We start from the raw sequence: 17,113 nt of genomic DNA on the forward strand, positions 1-17,113 counted from the left end.
GTGTCTACTCTGTCCTCTGTAATTCTTCCATGCCTGCCTTGGTTTTGTTTACTCTATCAGCACATTGACTCTCTCACAGACCTCAGTCTGGATCCTGCCCTTGTACCTTGGACACAACCCTGCATTCCCTGCGTGAATCTTCTTTTTCACCAAAGACACAAGGAGTGATGTCCTGATTCTGTTTTGAGCTGGCCCCTCCTACGTTCATGTCCCTCAAGGATCTCCTTGGGCCACAGGGACAGTACATAAATATCTGTGGAAATCCAGTGCCGGTGCCAAGAGGGCAGATAGTGGGTCATCTGTGTTTCTGAGTTCTTGGCCCACGGGTCACAGTGGGAATCTGGCCAATGCTATGTATCCTCTTTGCAGAAAAGCTTATCCACTTGAAAAAATTCTGTGAATAATTCCAAGGAGGGCACAAGCCATCAGAAGCCCATTCATACCCCAAAGATTATGCCTCTCTGCATCCCTGGAACTGATGCTCTGTTTTAGGACAGAAAAGAGAGCGTTCACTGGAACCTAAAATGCAACTAAGTAAAAAGAAGCCCATTTCTAGCATTCTTTTTACACTTAAAACTGCTTGGAGGTCCAAAGAACTGAAGATAAGCCAAACTGGTGAGTTGTAGTTATGAGCATGATGTTCTACCTGGAAGGAACAGCTTGCTTATTAGTACAGCTGTTGGCATATAGATATACAGTCAGGAAGCAGCACACTGTCTGCTTGGGCAGTTCTTAAACATTTGGTCTCAGGTCATTTAGATTTAGCTCTTTGTGGTATGTGCATGAATTTGTGTGTGCAAGCATGCATGTGCGAGTGTGTGTGTTCTAAGCTGTTTATAGAACTTAAATGTAAAAAAAATATATCTACAAGATTTGATCTCCAAACTTACCATTTATATCTGTTATATAGGTTTTTATATTTATATTTCATATAGAGATATTGTTAAATATTTGATACTGTTATCCTTTTGTTCCTTTTGGCATTATGGACACTAACCTTTTAATGTCGCTGGTCCCTTTTCAGGGTGGACAAGCTTCATTTATACCATATCTGGAAATGTGTATATTGGTAAGTGATGAGTCTGCTGCTTTGGGTTCAATTGCAATATAATTTAAACTACTGCCAGGAAGGAAGGATAAGATGAAACCTTTCGTGTAATTGAATCCTTTGCCTCCTCCTGTCCGGCACTAGCCCTCTCTACACTGTAGTACATACTGGTATCCCCAGGGTAGGGCACCTCTCAGCTTCCAGCATGTTCAGCGAGGGAGAAGAATAACAGCACCAGTCATGACAGGAGCCATTTTGCTGTAGCCTGTGTGCAAATGTCAGGGGCTGACACCTTGCTAAGTTGTTGGCAACCCCCATACTGATAAAGGGGCTTCCAGGGTGGCACTAGTGGTAAAGAACCCACCTGCCAACCGGAGATATGAGAGATGTGGGTTGAATCCCTGGGTCGGGAAGATCCTGGGAGGTAGAAGAAGGTGAATTTGCTGTCCCAGGTGTTTCTGAGAAGTCTCAAAGTGAGGCCTTTTCCTTGAGTTTCCTGGAGGGATTATATTCAAGCTATCCATCTGAATGTGTCCTTGGTAACACATCCTTCCTCGTCTGCCTTTCCTTTCCTAACTTTCCCACTGCCTAGACTGGTGTTTCCTGGGACTGCCTCCCAGATAAACTCCTTGGACTCAAATATGCACCTCAGACTGTGATTCTGGGAAAAGCTACAGAAAGAGAACTAGTCTCCTTTCTCCCACTCTGTGCTCTTCATGGAGGATAGGTGGTGTGGATGGGGGTGGTGGGAATAGAGCAGACCATCTGACCACTCCAAGATGCAAGCCAGGAATCCCATTTCTGAGACCCTCTTTGGTTGGGGGCTCTCCACCCCAACCTGCAGTGCAGCCTCCTCGACAATGAACTTGCTGTCCTGACATGACTACCTCCTTGGACAACATACTCCCAGCCCCAGACAGCTGGCTTCCTGGTACACTCTACTCAGGGCTTGAAGGCCACACCCAGAGCCATTTAAACTATTCTTTATATTCTCCAAAATGGGAGTTATCATTGCCTGAATTTAATCTTCTGAAAAATAATGGTAACCCAGAGCTTGTGTGTTTTGATTTTATATCATAGAAATGGGCTTAGTTCCTCCATTACCAATTAGCATTTCAATTATGATTCAGAAGCAAAATTCATTTCTTTTGGCATTTGAGAAAGTGTGAAAATGATTTAGTAGTAGTATCACAAGTCCATTGGCATACACATTAAACTGTATTAACCATCTGGAAGGGATGAAGCATCATTTGTTTTTTATGATCTTTCAAAAATCTTGGTTTTCACATAGTATATACTTTCTACAAATGGAGAGTAATAGCCATTTTTTTAATGGAGGTAACACCCCTGACTTAGCATTTCAAGAGAAATAAAATAATATGCACAAATGGAAAGTAATAAAGAAATCTCATGGATTCAGAGCTGGTTTGGATACCAGAAATGTGTAGACTGTGAAAGGACAGGGGCAGCAGATTTTCTCCAAAGGACCAGGTAGCAAGTATTTTTGTCATTGCAGGCCGTACAGTTTCTGTTGTGGTGACTCATTCCTGCCTTTGTAGCACACAAGTAGTCACAGGTGATACATAAAGGATTGGGGTTGTTGTTCCAATGAAACGTGATCCATGGCCAGTGAAATCAGAATTTTATACATTTTTCATGTGTCATGAACTACTCCTCTTGGGATTTTTCCCAACCATTAAAAAATGTAAAAACCTTTCTTAGCTTGTGGGCTCTACAAAAGCTCACATTTGGTTCTGGTTTTATGGGCAAGGAAAAGTTTTTCCTCTGCCGTTCTAGGTTCTCTTTTTGGCTGGGCTATGAGTTAAATCTACATAAGACAGATTAACAGTAGAAAAACAAGCTTAGTTACATACGTACAGGAGTCCCATAAGATAAGTTGGGCAGATGCCATCCTGAGCTAAAGAATGAAACGGGGACCTGGGGCTTCAAAGGCAAAGAGGGTGATTCACAGGATGATAAGAAGAGCAAATGTGGGGTCATGGGATGTTTGCCATGCCATGCGCACAGATCATTCAGATAAAAAGTTATCTCTGGTGATAGTTCTTTGTTCCAGGCTTCTTATGTGAATTCCTTTAGGTAGGAATCTTTTGGGCCTTGATTGTCTTCAGCTGAAAACAATCCGCATACCAAAGTGGCACATCTTGGAGAGGCTCTGGATCTGTTCAGTTTAAATGGCACTGTAGAGGTTGAAGGGCAGAAAGATGAACAGATAATCTTCAAAACCTGTTTCAGCCAGTAGGTACAACCTTGTTTCCTGACCGACCTTTAGTCCAAGAGTTTAACAAGTGAAAAGAGTTCAGTGGTTTGAGGGATAAGAAAGACTTACACACCCACTTGTTTTTCTCTATGTGAGGCAGGATTTTCCTGAGTCATCTCTATCCATTGGCCCTGTCACCTCTCAGGACCATGAGCCACAAGTGTAAAACATCTGGCAGGAAATGGGGTCACAGTCTGTAGTGCTGGAGCAAACTTGCATCTGTCCAGGGTAATGGGGACCATGGAGAGAATGAATGTAGCTCGTGAAACTGCCCTCCTGGGAATCTGCTTCAGCCAATGAGGAACTGGCCAGATGACCTCATTTAAATTTTATCTCCTTCCCTTCATCCTCTCCTCCCCCGAATGGAGATGATAATGAGAAAAACAAAAGGGCAAGAACAAATCACTAGAGAAAAAGAAACAACAAAGCAGAAATAATGTGTACTGACCTATAAAATCTAGAGAGAATCCCGAAACTGCTCTCTGACTTTATTGCCTCAATTTTATCTTGATTATAAAACCAGGATGGCACCAGCCAACCACAGATGGCAGGAACTGATAAGCAAGTAATTGTCTTTTTCAAGATGTCAGGTACCTCCATTCTATTGAAATAGATGTTATAAATATGTACTTAACGTATGGGGCTGGAATATATAGACTATAGTTTGGCTGGAGAAAGTAGTCTGGGGAATTCCGTAGATGGAGATTTAAGAGGACTATTAAAAGTATTAATTGATACAGGAAGTACTTAAAAGATGGACATCAGTAGATTTAGTTTGAGTAAGAACAGATGGAGTTTGAACGTTAGAAAATGCTGGACATTAACTAGCTGTGTAAGTTAGATTCTGGTTCTATCCCTAATCTAGGAAGATTCCACATGCTGTGGGGCAACTAAGGCCACATGCCACAACTACTAAGGTGATACTCTAGAGCCCAAGAGCCACAGCTCCTGAGCCTATCTATGTGCTACAATCCTGAAGCCCTTGAGCCTGTGCTCTGCAACAAGAAGCCACCACAGGGAGAAGCCCACACACTGCAACTGCAGAGTAGCCCCTGCTGGCTGCAACTCAAGAAAGCCCATGTGCAGCAACGAAGATTCAGAGCAGCCAAAAATAAATCAATAATTTTTCAAACAAATTTAAAAAGGGAAGTTCATGGTGAGTACAGTGAAGCCATATGCTGCTGCTGCTGCTGCTAAGTCACTTCAGTCATGTCCAACTCTGTGTGACCCCATAGACGGCAGCCCACCAGGCTCCCCATCCCTGGGATTCTCCAGGCAAGAACACTGGAGTGGGTTGCCATTTCCTTCACCAATGCATGCATGCATGCTAAGTCGCTTTAGTCATGTCTGACTCTGTGCGACCCCATCGACGGCAGCCCACCAGGCTCTTCTGTCCACAGGATTCTCTAGGCAAGAATACTGGAGTGGGTTGCCATTTCCTCCTCTGGGTGAAGCCATATAATTGCCCGCTAATAACACCCTGAGGCTTCCCTGATGGCTCAGTTGGTAAAGAATCTGCCTGCAATGCAGGAGACCCCAGTTCTATTCCTGGGTCAGGAAGATCCACTGGAGAAGGGATAGGCTACCCACTCCAGCATTCTTGGGCTTCCCTTGTGGCTCAGCTGGTAAAGAATCTGCCTGCAATGTGGGAGACCTGGGTTCGATCCCTGGGTTGGAAAGATCCCCTGGAGAAGGGAAAGGCTACCCACTCCAGTATTCTGGCCTGGAGAATTCCATGGACTGTATAGTCCATGGGGTCACAAAGAGTCAGATATGACTGAGCGACTTTCACACAACACCCTGAAGAAGTGATGGAATTAGCAGACCTAAAATAAGACAAACAGAATTAGCACTTCCTTATTTAAGAGTATATTTGAAATGTTATATGATTTTCCAGGATCTTCTTATTTTTTGATACATTGTGTTTTTTTTCAAGTCTTCCAGGCTGACTGTTGAATAGTAGCTTTAAAAATGGTGCAGGAGAGAGACCTTTGATAGCAGTCTGTTATTGAGGCAACAAGTATTTTGATCAGCCCTCAGCTGAAATCTTCTGCGGTATATAATTTAAAAAAAATTAAAACAGCATGATCAGAAAACCAGCAGATCCCTAGGATACCAGTACTGAACCTCTTCCCTGCAGCTGAAATGAAAATGACATTACACATTAACGCAGAGATCAACACGGTAGAGGAGTTTATATCCTGTATGCCTGAAACTTGGGACAGTTCGTCAGCTTGGATGCCAGTCCTCTAGAAGAAGGAGTATCAGGTATACTGTTGAGGCTTAGAAAATATATTTAGAAATCTAAAAATATTTGTTTGTGGTTATTGAGATGACAACTAACTGGTTTATGTGGGTAGTAAAATGTTTCACAGTTATTTAAATAAGTAGTAATTCATGCTCACTATGTGCTCTGCCCTTTACTTTTGGTTCTGGGGGTATGAAAAAGTTTGAAACAGGCCGTGAATCTCAATAAAGGTGGGGAAAACACACTAGAAGGCAGGTGTGATTCTGAGACACCTGAAGGAGGTGTTTTCAAATCAGTTTATGTCAGTTGCACCAATGATTGTAGTTATGCAATTTAATTGAATAATATTTAAATTAACAAAATAAGTGTCAAAAGAGTTTGTATTTCTAGAGCAACTAAAGTCAAATGCTTTGTAAAAGTGAATTGTTAAAGAAAACCCCTTGAGTTAATATGGCAGAGATGACAATAAAAGATTGGGGGAAGCTGATAATCTAGCAGGATTTCAGTGTTGCATTATGGGTATGCTTCAATCCAATCCAGTTTCTAAAAATTGGCAGATGGATTCACATTTGCAGTTTGAAGTATTGGCATATAAAATTGATGATACCAAAACCTATGATAGAAGTACCAGAATGTATGGATCAGAGAGTAAATGGGATAGCAGTTTTTGTAAAGAAAAGAAGAAAAAGGAAATCTGGTGTATGGGGAGAAGTTTCACAGCAGTTAACCACAAACTGACTTTAAAGTATGTTTGAAAGTATTTTGCCCTTTCATGACTGTTTAGGCAAACAAAAATATTTGCAATTCAATTGTTTTCCGTTAAATTTTCCTTAACTGCACTATTAGATTTAACATTCTTGGCGAAGCTTCGCAATGGAAACTATTTATTATCTGATCTGGCCTGATTTATAATTGAAAGTAGTCAGAACCAATAGAATGTATTTTCTTTGAGACTTATTTTAGGTTCAGGAGATAACCAGGTGGATAAAACAGCATAGAAATGACATGAAGATACAATCAGTCTTTGCTTTCTGTGATCCTGTTTTAAACATTTCATAAAATAATACAGAAGCTAAGGTACATTTAGAATGATTAATCTGAAAAACCCAACCTTCTAGTGTCTATAAAAAAGGTCTGCCTTATGGTGGAGCATTTCAAATAACCTCTTCAAAATCAACACTGTGATTCCTCTCCTAGATCATCAAGTAGAATGGCAGAATTGCATTTGGTATAAAATTAGAATGAATGCTCTTAGGGAAATATGAACTCTCTGTTTCTAAATTAAGATTTTGTTACAGACCAATGAACTGCAGCCAAGCAAGCTACCCTGATAGGAGGTGCAGAGAAATCCCAGTTCAGCATTTTTTGGAAAGCTGTCTCTTGCCAGCTCATTCCATTAAAACATAGTAAAAGGGGCTTTATAAACTGTTTTGGTGTCTTTATCATAAAACATCCTACATGATAAAATTAGGGGCTAGGGGTAGACCATATGGGTAATGGGTGTTACATACGAATTTGGTGGAGATAACAACATGGTTCATTGCTCACAGAGAATTCCAGTATAGCACACTTAATAAAAGGCTGCTCCATTATCACAGTGAAAAATATTACCCCACTCTAAATGAGATTATTCTTAGACTCCAAGATGTCTCTTTTATTGCCACATCCTTGCATGAGTGGAAAATCAATGGAGTTTATCATTCACTGCTATGACAACTGTTGACCTAAATCTTTGGTGGAGAAAAAGCCTTTAGTGATGTGCTGGGGCTGGCTCTTGGCAGCTCACAGGATTTGGTTATGTACATCTTCCCTGACCTCAGATTGGTAGCTTGAAACTGGTCACAGTAGGAGCATTTACACCATGGAAACTGGCACACACTACACATCAGACTGGTTCTTCCCCTTGTCCTTGAAGGCCAGTTGGTAGACATTAACTCGCATTCCACTGCCTCTGAGACAGAAGTTCTTTTCTTTTCAATTTCTGGCTGCGCTGGGTCTTCATTGCTGCGAGTTGGCTTTCTCTAGTTGGGGCGAGCTGGAGCTACTCTTCATTGAGATGCTCGGGCTTCTCACTGCAGTGCCTTCGCCTGTTGTGGAGCGTGGGCTCTAGGTGCAGCGGCTTCAGTAGTTGCAGCTCAGGGACTCTAGAGTGCGGGCTTCAGTGGTTGTGGTTCTTGGAGTTAGTGCCTCACAACATGTGGGTTCTTCCTGGACCAGGAATCTAACCTGTGTCCCATGCATTGGCAGGCGGATTGAGACAAAGATTCTTAAACTTTTTTGTTCCATGAATCCTTTTGAGATTTGCCAAGATTGCCGGGAGAAATATCAATAACCTCAGATATGCAGATGACACCACCGTTATGGCAGAAAGTGAAGAGGAACTAAAAAGCCTCTTGATGAAAGTGAAAGAGGAGAGTGAAAAAGTTGGCTTAAAGCTCACCATTCAGAAAACAAAGATCATGGCATCCGGTCCCATCACTTCATGGCAAATAGATGGCGAAACGGTGTCAGACTTTATTTTTGGGGGCTCCAAAATCACTGCAGATGGTGATGGCAGCCATGAAATTAAAAGATGCTTACTCCTTGGAAGGAAAGTTATGACCAACCTAGACAGCATATTCCAAAGCAGAGACATTACTTTGCTGACTAAGGTCCGTCTAGTCAAGGCTATGGTTTTTCCAGTGGTCATGTATGGGTGTGAGGCTTGGACTGTGAAGAAGGCTGAGCGCCGAAGAATTGATGCTTTTGAACTGTGGTGTTGGAGAAGACTCTTGAGAGTCCCTTGGACTGCAGGGAGATCCAACCACTCCATTCTTAAGGAGATCAGCCCTGGGATTTCTTTGGAAGGAATGATGCTAAAGCTGAAACTCCAATACTTTGGCCACCTCATGTGAAGAGTTGACTCATTGGAATTGATGCTGGGAGGGATTGGGGGCAGGAGAAGAAGGGGACGACCGAGGATGACATGGCTGGATGGCATCACTGACTCGATGGATGTAAGTCTGAGTGAACTCCAGGAGTTGGTGATGGACAGGGAGGCCTGGCGTGCTGCGATTCATGGGGTCGCAAAGAGTTGGACACAACTGAGCGACTGGACTGAACTGAACTGAAAGCCCCACCTCTGAACAATGTTTTTTTTTTTTTTAATTCAATGAAGTCATTAAATGGTTCAAAGAACAAGTTATGATATAGTTCCATGTATGCTTCTCTGATGACATTTGTAATAACATCCAGAAGCCAATTTAAATTAGGTTAAGTAGTGATTAACATAAATTGATTTTGAGATGTCTCCAATGCTAGTGAGGTAAGAAAATATCTATAATTTCTACTGGAGACAAAGTCATTGGTCCAGCTAATACGGCTATGAATTTTTTTTTTTGGTGGGGGGGCTACATTCATGACTGAAAGAAAGACCACATTTCTGGTAGGTGTTTGTGAAAGTAAAGATGTCATTTGTTTCCCATGCAAGCCCGTGACTGCTTTGAATTCTATCCAGGGACCCCTTGGGAATAAACACATTGACTCTGGGTTAAGAAGGCCTCTCTCAGAATCCTCTTTCACATTTGCAAGCATCACAATGAACGTTTCTGCTTCATATAGGTTATCTCCAAAGTGGAGGTAAAAAGGAAGACTTCTCTAGAAAATATGGCTATCGTTGAACTCCAGCCAGTATTCACAAAATTCACAAATAATGTTTCTGTTTATATGGTAATTCCTCAAGCTCTTGTTTTCATTTACATTAGCACTTCCACCTTGATTATTCAGCTATAGCTCTATCATGTCAGGTGAATGCCTTTATTTCTAGCCCAGAATGTCATGTAGGTGGGTCCCCCAGACGTCATGCTTGAAATCTTCGCTCTGTTGTCCATGCACATGTCTTTCTCAACCCTACTTCTCAAACCCACCCCTTTCTCTGTTCGCTCTCCAGGCCCAGACTGGAATTCATTTCCAGTTAGACTGTTAGAATAAGCTCCTAACAGCTCATTCTAACTTCAGTCTTGCCTCCTCCAATTTATTCTGTGCTCTGCTTTCACATATTTCTCCAAAACACAGATATAACCATTTCACACACCCATCCTTTCCTCAGAGTGTATTTCCCTGAGCTGAAGCCAGTCTTCATTGCCATCATTCCTCCAAAAAGAATGTTCCAGAAATGATAGAAGGTTCCCCGTTCCCCCAGGCATGCCCTGCATATTCCCAGCCCCTCACAGTCTGTCCTCTTCTCTAGAAGGCCCTTCATCCTTGTTTTGCCTTCTGTTGGTCGGTTTGATCCTGAAGAATTCTACAGTCCCTATTCTCTCATTGAACTTTGTTTTTTCCTTTCTTGTTGCCTTTAACACACAACTGCATTTTGTATTATTTCATCTGTGAGCCTCAATATAGAAGGGATGGAAATATACCCAACCTGAACTTGCTGGGCTTCCCGGGTGCCTCAGTGGTAAAGAATCCGCCTGCCAGTGAGGGAGACCCAGAAAATGCAGGTTCAGTCCCTGGGTCGGGAAGATCCCCTGGAGGAGGAAATGGTAACCTACTCCAGCATTCTTGCCTGGAAAATTCCATGGACAGAGAAGCCTGGCAGACCACAGTTTATGGGATTGCAAAGAGTCAGACATGACTAAGCGACTAACACACACACATGTAACCTTGTTCTGTATTTGTAAATGTGTTATTATATTTTCATAATTTAAAAAAGAAAAAAATCTTAGGTTTATAATTGACCCAAGGAAACACTCTCGTTAGCATATGATGCCAAGGACTTTGCTTATTAATTAAGCTATTAGGTGTAACATTAAAAGTGTAAGTAGAAACACAATATAGGATTCATCTCCTTTTCTACATTGGGAAACAAGCCAGTTTGGGACTTTAATAATTGCAAATACCATCAACCAAGAGATTTAAGGAGATTCCTAAGTCTGTTATTTCTGAACTTGAAATTAATATTGTGATGCCATGTAGTTAACCAAATTTGTAATCAAAGGAGAAATGTACCATCGTGAGGACTAAATTAAGTGGGTCATCTTTTTTGTAGGACCCAATGATGCACAGCAAAAAATAGAACCTCATCACACAGCCGTGTTGGGAGAAGGTGACAGTGTCCACGTGGAGAACAAGGTAAAATTAAAAATATTTCTTTTTTCAAAAATTTTTTTGTTTTAAAAAATTTTAGTATAATTTTAAAGGTTACTTTCCATTAACAGTTATTACAAAATTTTGGCTATATTCCCCATGTTGTACAATACATTCTTGAGCCTATCTCAAGAATAAACCCAATGGTTTGTATCTCCTAATCCCTCATCTCTATATTACCCCTCCCCTATCCCTGGTGACCACTAGTTGTTTTCTGTATCTGTGAGTCTGCTTTTTTTGTTATATTCACTGGTTTATTGTATTTTTTAGATTCTATATTAAGTATTATCATATAGTATCTCTCTTTCTCTGTCTGACTTACTTCAATTAACATAATGCTGTCTAAGTCCATCCATGTTGATACAAATAGCAAACTTCCATTTTTTTATGGCTGAGTAATATTACATTGTATATATGTACCACATTGTCTTTATCCATTCATCTGTTGATGGACACTCAAATTGCTTTAATCTTTTTTAACTTGAACTTTCTACTAGTTTCCAGTTTCCAAAAAAATGCCCAAATCTCCTGTGTACCTGAATAATTTTTTCTCTTCCTCAGGGAAAGAAACTGTGCCACAAGTTTATCAACCAGTTTCATTAACTTCAGTTATTTCTAGTGGTTTATTTTAAGGTATTATCTATACTGATTCCTCATCTTTAGGAATCATCAAAAGTCCGAATTGTTTACCCCTAGAAATTTGAATCTGAGGCAACAGCTCTCCTTGTGTCTTACTTTTTCTTTCTTTATGCACTTGATTGATTTTATCTGTAGCATAAGTGAAAATGGATCAGCCCTCTAGGGTTATAAATGTAGATCTCCATACACAGTCCCATGGAGCCCTTTGAAATTCAGCCCCATGAACTGAAAATATATGCTCTATGTTGTAGTCCTTTTGTGTTGAATCCTTGCTTTGTAAGTAAAGTTTATGATATTTTCAAGGAGCTTTTTAATCTTCGTTGATAGATTTCTTCCTCGTGTTCCTTCTTTTATTCCTTTGGACAAGTCACTCCCAAGTCATCCTGTGAGCCTGTGAGGCCCATATGGCTGCTTTGTGCCATTCTAATAAGGAAAATTGAGGAGACAGTTGTGCCAAAGCTCCTGCAAAGTTGAATTTTGAGACGTAGGGATTAAAACTGTGTCAGCATGCAGGTGACTGGCAGAGAGGCCATCTGACTGACCGCCAGCCCTCCGACTCTGGCATGGTAGAATTCAGTGGGTGTGAGGAGGTCTGCCTTTGCTGACTGCTCCCCTATTGCTCCTTTAATTCTCTGTGGCACTTCCAGGAACAGTGAAGTAAAGGGAAGCAGAGGTCCAGGAGCTCTAGAGGAAATGCATATCTCGGGGTCTGTGCTCATTGTTATTAGGTTAAACTGTATGAAACTGCCACGTCTGACCTACAAAAATGGCGATTTCATCTGTTTCCACCCAATGCACAAAAGAGGCATGGAAGCTATATATAAGCCAGAGACCCTCCTGATACCAGGTTAGTCTGTAACATTACCTGGTTTAACTTGACAACTGCAGGCCTCCCTGTGATGTAGCCCAGGGCACACTGCAGGTGATCGGGATTTGGAAACTGAAGCGGAACACCAGAATGAAGATGTGAGGATAGCCAGAGATAGGGAGGCAGTGGGATGGAAGAGAGTCGGCTGAGCACTGTTTACAATAGCCAGGACATGCAAGCTACCTAGATGTCCATCAGCAGATGAATGGATAAGAAAGCTGTGGTACATATACACAATGGAGTATTACTCAGCCATTAAAAAGAATACATTTCAATCAGTTCTAATGAGTTGGATGAAACTGGAGCCGATTATACAGAGTAAAGTGAGCCAGAAAGAAAAACACCAGTACAGTATATTAACACATATATATGGAATTTAGAAAGATGGCAACGATAACCCAGTATGCGAGACAGCACAAGAGACACAGATGTATAGAACAGTCTTTTGGACTCTGTGGGAGAGGGAGAGAGTGGGATGATTTGGGAGAACGGCATTGAAACATGTATAATATCATGTAAGAAATGAATCACCAGTCTAGGTTCGATGCAGAATACAGGATGCCTGGGGCTGGTGCACTGGGATGACCCAGAGAGATGGTATGGGGAGGGAGGTGGGAGAGGGGTTCAGGATTGGGAACACATGTACACCCGTGGCGGACTCATGTTGATGTATGGCAAAACCAATACAGTATTGTAAAGTAAAATAAAAATTAAAAAAATAAAAACTAAAAAAAAAAAGAGTCAGCTGAAGCCATCAGTTCCGTGACCCAGGGGCATGGTTCTGTTATATGCCCGTCTGTAATTTTGACTGTATGTAAGTGTAGCTTTGTTCAGTTTTTTTGTCTGCAGATTTGAAATAATGATGCCAGCCGCATGGGGCTGTCAGACTATGTGTGATTATGCAGGTCAAGAGTCTAGGCCACATATAGCATGGGGATCAGTAATTTATTCCCAATAGACCAGATGTAAACTTTTCCTAAAATTTCATTGAACCCCACTCACACCCATTCATTTCCATTTGTCTGTGGATGTTTTCATACCACAGGTAAGTGGTTGTGACAGAGACTGGGTGGCCCACAAAGCCTAAAATCTTTACTCTCTGGCTCTTTACAAGGACAGCTTTGCTTATCCCTAATCTAGGACACAGTGGGTGTCCAGTGATGATAGCTGGAAAGTTCATTGATCTAAACACTTGACGTGACAGGTGGTCATGCCACATACATGTTACTTAATGAGGATTCATACCTTAGGCCCTCAGGTTTAGGACACGTAGTTTTCTGCAGCTAGAAAAAGGCCTCAAAAGACTCATTCAATTGGGATCCAGCCCAGAGGTGTCTTCACTCAGGACTAGGCATAGCCTGAGGATGAAACAATGACCTGTGCCTTCACGGTTCTCCCCTGTTCCCCTGGGCGTGGAGTTGAGGGCAGGAATGAGGAGCTGATAGGTAGTCCCTGGATTTCCTCTGTTTTGCTCTTCCTGCTCTTCCTCTGCCTCTCAATCTGTGTCTTCGCCCTCATGCCCGTCTCCCTGGTGGCCCAGGAGTCTGGGTGGGTTTCTCCAGAATGGCCAGTCCTTAGGTGAGGAGGGCAGGGAAGAGTTGATGTAGACCACGTCTTGGACCAGCACATTTAAGGCCACAGGGACCTCTTTTCACTCAGAGTGTGGATTATCTTTTGTGACTGTACTCTGAGGTCTTCCAGGAGGGGAAGCAACTTCAGGGGGCTTGGTGTATACTGAGGAGTTGTTAAGCCAGACTCTGACTTCTGAGAAGAAGCCCAAACCCCAGCACTGACTTCAAAATGGCCTTAACTTTTATGTTGTTCTTAGAGATGGAGCTCAACCCCGGGCTACTCTTGACATTGAAGCCTGGACTGGAATGGCCACCTTGAACAGCCTATGTTCTGAGCATTCAGGCTCCCTGTGCTGCTTTGGCAGCAAGGTACCACAGTTAGTATCTAGGTTGCCAAGATGGCTCCCTGACCAGGAGCACATGGATTTGATGTGAAGGCTTGGTCTCACCTTTAAACTCGTGTTTGTACTAGTGTCCTATTGAGAAAGTCTTAAGCCTCATGGGTTAACAGACTTACTTGTAGTTTGTCAAGGTAGACAATCAATTCCTCTTTGACTGCCACTAAAACCATACTTGAGAGTAATGGTACTCTTTAACAAATTTGTCTTTCAATTTTTATTTTAATTAAATGTTAATCTGTATTAATTTAATGTATTCCCTGTGAATGGTGCCAGTTAAAGAGTACCATTTAAAGTTAGAGACAACATTTTGCTGATGTATAAAAATTCATAGTAAAATAAACCATTCAGTTCAGTTCAGTCACTCAGTCGTGTCCGACTCTTTGCAACCCCATGAATCACAGCACGCCAGGCCTCCCTGTCCATCACCAACTCTCGGAGTTCACTCAGACTCACGTCCATCGAGTCAGTGATGCTATCCAGCCATCTCATCCTCTGTCGTCCCCTTCTCCTCCTGCCCCCAATCCCTCCCAGCATCAGAGTCTTTTCCAATGAGTCAACTCTTCACATGAGGTGGCCAAAGTACTGGAGTTTCAGCTTTGGCATCATTCCTTCCAAAGAAATCCCAGGGCTGATCTCCTTTAGAATGGACTGGTTGGATCTCTTTGCAGTCCAAGGGACTCTCAAGAGTCTTCTCCAACACCACAGTTCAAAAGCATCAATTCTTCGGCGCTCAGCTTTATTCACAGTCCAACTCTCACATCCATACATGACCACTGGAAAAACCATAGCCTTAACTAGACGGACCTTTGTTGGCAAAATAATGTCTCTGCTTTTCAACATGCTATCTAGGTTGGTCATAACTTTTTTTCCAATGAGCAAGCATCTTTTAATTTCATGGCTGCAATCACCATCTGCAGTGATTTTGGAGCCCCCCCAAAATAAAGGCTGACACTGTTTCCACTGTTTCCCCATCTATTTCCCATGAAGTGATGGGACCAGATGCCATGATCTTTGTTTTCTGAATATTGAGCTTTAAGCCAACTTTTTCACTCTCCACTTTCACTTTCATCAAGAGGCTTTTTAGTTCCTCTTCGCTTTCTGCCATAAGGGTGGTATCATCTGCATATCTGAGGTTATTGATATTTCTCCCGGCAATCTTGATTCCAGCTTGTGTTTCTTCCAGCCCAGCATTTCTCATGATGTACTCTGCATAGAAGTTAACTAAGCAGGGTGACAATATACAGCCTTGTCGTACTCCTTTTCCTATTTGGAACCAAAATCAGATTGATTATATTCTTTGCAGCCAAAGATGGAGAAGCTCTATACAGTCAACAAAAACAAGACCAGGAGCTGACTGTGGCTCAGATCATGAACTCCTTATTGCCAAAGTCAGACTTAAATTGAAGAAAGTAGGGAAAACCACTAGACCATTCAGGTATGACCTAAATCAAATCCCTTATCATTATACAGTGGAAGTGAGAAATAGATTTAAGGGACTAGATCTGATAGATAGAGTGCCTGATGAATTATGGATGGAGGTTCATGAAATTGTACAGGAGACAGGGATCAAGACCATCCCGATGAAAAAGAAATGCAAAAAAAGCAAAATGGCTATCTGCTGAGGAGGCCTTACAAATAGCTGTGAAAAGAAGAGAAGCGAAAAGCAAAGGAGAAAAGGAAAGATATAAGCATCTGAATGCAGAGTTCCAAAGAATAGCAAGAAGAGATAAGAAAGCCTTCCTCAGCAATCAATGCAGAGAAATAGAGGAAAACAACAGAATGAGAAAGACTAGAGATCTCTTCCAGAAAATTAGAGATACCAAGGGAACATTTCATGCAAACATGGGCTCAGTAAAGGACAGAAATGGTATGGACCTAACAGAAGCAGAAGATATTAAGAAGAGGTGGCAAGAATACACAGAAGAACAAAAAAGTACAAAAAAGATCTCCAAGACCAAGATAATCACGATGGTGTGATCACTCACCTAGAGCCAGACATCCTAGAATGTGAAGTCAAGTGGACCTTAGAAAGCATCACTAGGAACAAAGCTAGTGGAGGTGATGGCATTCCAGTTGAGCTGTTTCAAATCCTGAAAGATGATGCTGTGAAAGTGCTGCACTCAATATGCCAGCAAATTTGGGAAAACTCAGCAGTGGCCACAGGACTGGAAAAGGTCAGTTTTCATTCCAATCCCAAAGAAAGGCAATGCCAAAGAATGCTCAAACTACCACACAATTGCACTCATCTCACACTAGTAAAGGAATGCTCAAAATTCTCCAAGCCAGGCTTCAGCAATACATGAACTGCGAACTTCCAGATGTTCAAGCTGGTTTTAGAAAAGGCAGAGGAACCAGAAATCAAATTGCCAACATCCGCTGGATCATGGAAAAAGCAAGAAATTTCCAGAAAAATATCTATTTCTGCTTTCTTGACTATGCCAAAGCCTTTGACTGTCTGGATCACAATAAACTGTGGAAAATTCTGAAAGAGATGGGAATACCAGACCACCTGACCTGCCTCTTGAGAAACCTGTATGCAGGTCAGGAAGCAACAGTTAGAACTGGACATGGAACAAGACTGGTTCCAAATAGGAAAAGGAGTACGTCAAATAAACCATTAATCTTCAAAAACTGGTAACAGTTCATTGTTTTCACTTTCACTTGACCTAAGAAGTATAAACAATGAAATCGAGTAAGAATAATTGCATGTGATTAAGTTCTGTTAAATCTCACTTTCTGGTAATGTTTTTCAGGTAATATTTTACTATAATAAATGTTCCTGAAGCAAAAGCATGCCTTTAGATTCATTCTCAGAGTCCAAGAGCCATCTCAAGCTTTGTATTGAATATTTCTGATCAAGCAAATAAACTCTGAATGCATATTCACAGTGTAGAAGTTATCACCATCTTAGATGAATCTTAGGGCTTCATCTG

General features: G+C 41.7%; 1 protein-coding gene across 4 annotated transcripts in view; it reads left to right on the forward strand.

Moving 5' to 3' along the window:
• The window catches only part of PIR (pirin), a 101,215-nt gene that overhangs the window by 72,706 nt on the left and 11,396 nt on the right, over positions 1 to 17,113 (forward strand). For all 4 annotated transcript variants that reach the window (XR_005725516.1, XM_040266595.1, XM_040266597.1 and 1 more), the window contains exons 7-8: positions 1,025 to 1,069; positions 10,604 to 10,686. Coding sequence is in view for 3 of the 4 variants with exons in the window: in XM_040266595.1 (XP_040122529.1) it covers positions 1,025 to 1,069; positions 10,604 to 10,686 (128 nt within the window). In the remaining variant the exon portion in view is untranslated. The remainder of the gene's footprint in view (positions 1 to 1,024; positions 1,070 to 10,603; positions 10,687 to 17,113) is intronic.

The sequence above is a fragment of the Oryx dammah genome, unplaced genomic scaffold (assembly GCF_014754425.2).
Source record: "Oryx dammah isolate SB20612 unplaced genomic scaffold, SCBI_Odam_1.1 HiC_scaffold_23, whole genome shotgun sequence".
In the NCBI taxonomy this organism is placed as follows: Eukaryota; Metazoa; Chordata; class Mammalia; order Artiodactyla; family Bovidae; genus Oryx; species Oryx dammah.